General features: G+C 32.3%; 1 protein-coding gene across 1 annotated transcript in view; it reads right to left on the reverse strand.

Annotated features, from left to right (window-relative positions):
- The window catches only part of LOC111385365 (uncharacterized protein At2g34160-like), a 4,973-nt gene extending 4,677 nt beyond the window's left edge, over positions 1 to 296 (reverse strand). The window contains exon 1 of the mRNA XM_023009748.1: positions 80 to 296. Within this exon, the coding sequence (XP_022865516.1) occupies positions 80 to 199 (120 nt within the window). The 5' untranslated portion in view covers positions 200 to 296. The remainder of the gene's footprint in view (positions 1 to 79) is intronic.
- Between the last annotated feature and the right edge of the window lie 597 nt (positions 297 to 893).

Here is an 893-nt window from a genome sequence, read left to right on the forward strand (position 1 = left end):
AAAAATACATGCGCAAATAAAAATAAAAATAAAAATTCATTTAGAAATTATACCCAGAGAGAGAGAGAGAGAGGGAGACCTTGGAGAGATTGACATAGAAGAAGAGGGATTTCTTGGTGTTGGAGACTTGGATTCTGTTCTTCTTTTGCGATTCAGATGAAATGCTGATATTGTTAACTCCCTCAGTTATGCCCTCCATTTTCTTGGTTTTTCGTTTAAAATCTGAGAATCTCAAGCCTCAATCCGAAGATGTGTTCTTATCTGGGAATATATGCATGGGATATTTAAACGGAAATCGCATTTTATAATAAGCGACTATAGTTTGAATATCAGTACCGAGGGGAAACCACGAGAAAAATGTGTTTTCTTCTAGCTCAATATTTAATAGTAAATATTAAGCTTTGAAATCTAACATAAAAAATAAAAAGGTTATTAAGAGGTTACAGTCCCCTCACGTGAAAGTATCACTCTTGCCATACACGAATGTACAGGCGAGTGTACAACAAGCACAACCCAAAATAGAATATTGGGATCTTATAACAAATAATTATAAAACATATTTTAGAGTTTAAAGAAAAAATTAAGAAAACATGGCCCTAGTTTCCTTTACTCGAGAGCTTTCGAGTAGAATTTTTCCTATTATTTGCAAAATTTAGTAAATAATTTTGTTGATATCGAGAAGGGTATTGATGCTAAGCATTTTGAGAAGCTCTTGACGTCCGAAATTGCTATATATGATTATCTCAATTACTAGCTAATATCAATCATCACAAGCATGGTCAGAGTGAAAGAATTTGAGACATGTTGAGAATGAATGACATTGAAAATCAACTTAACAAACGAATAGAAATTATTTCAAAAGAACTCTCCATAACAAAAATAATCATCACATT

This window comes from Olea europaea, unplaced genomic scaffold (assembly GCF_002742605.1).
Source record: "Olea europaea var. sylvestris unplaced genomic scaffold, O_europaea_v1 scaffold3137, whole genome shotgun sequence".
Taxonomy (NCBI): Eukaryota; Viridiplantae; Streptophyta; class Magnoliopsida; order Lamiales; family Oleaceae; genus Olea; species Olea europaea.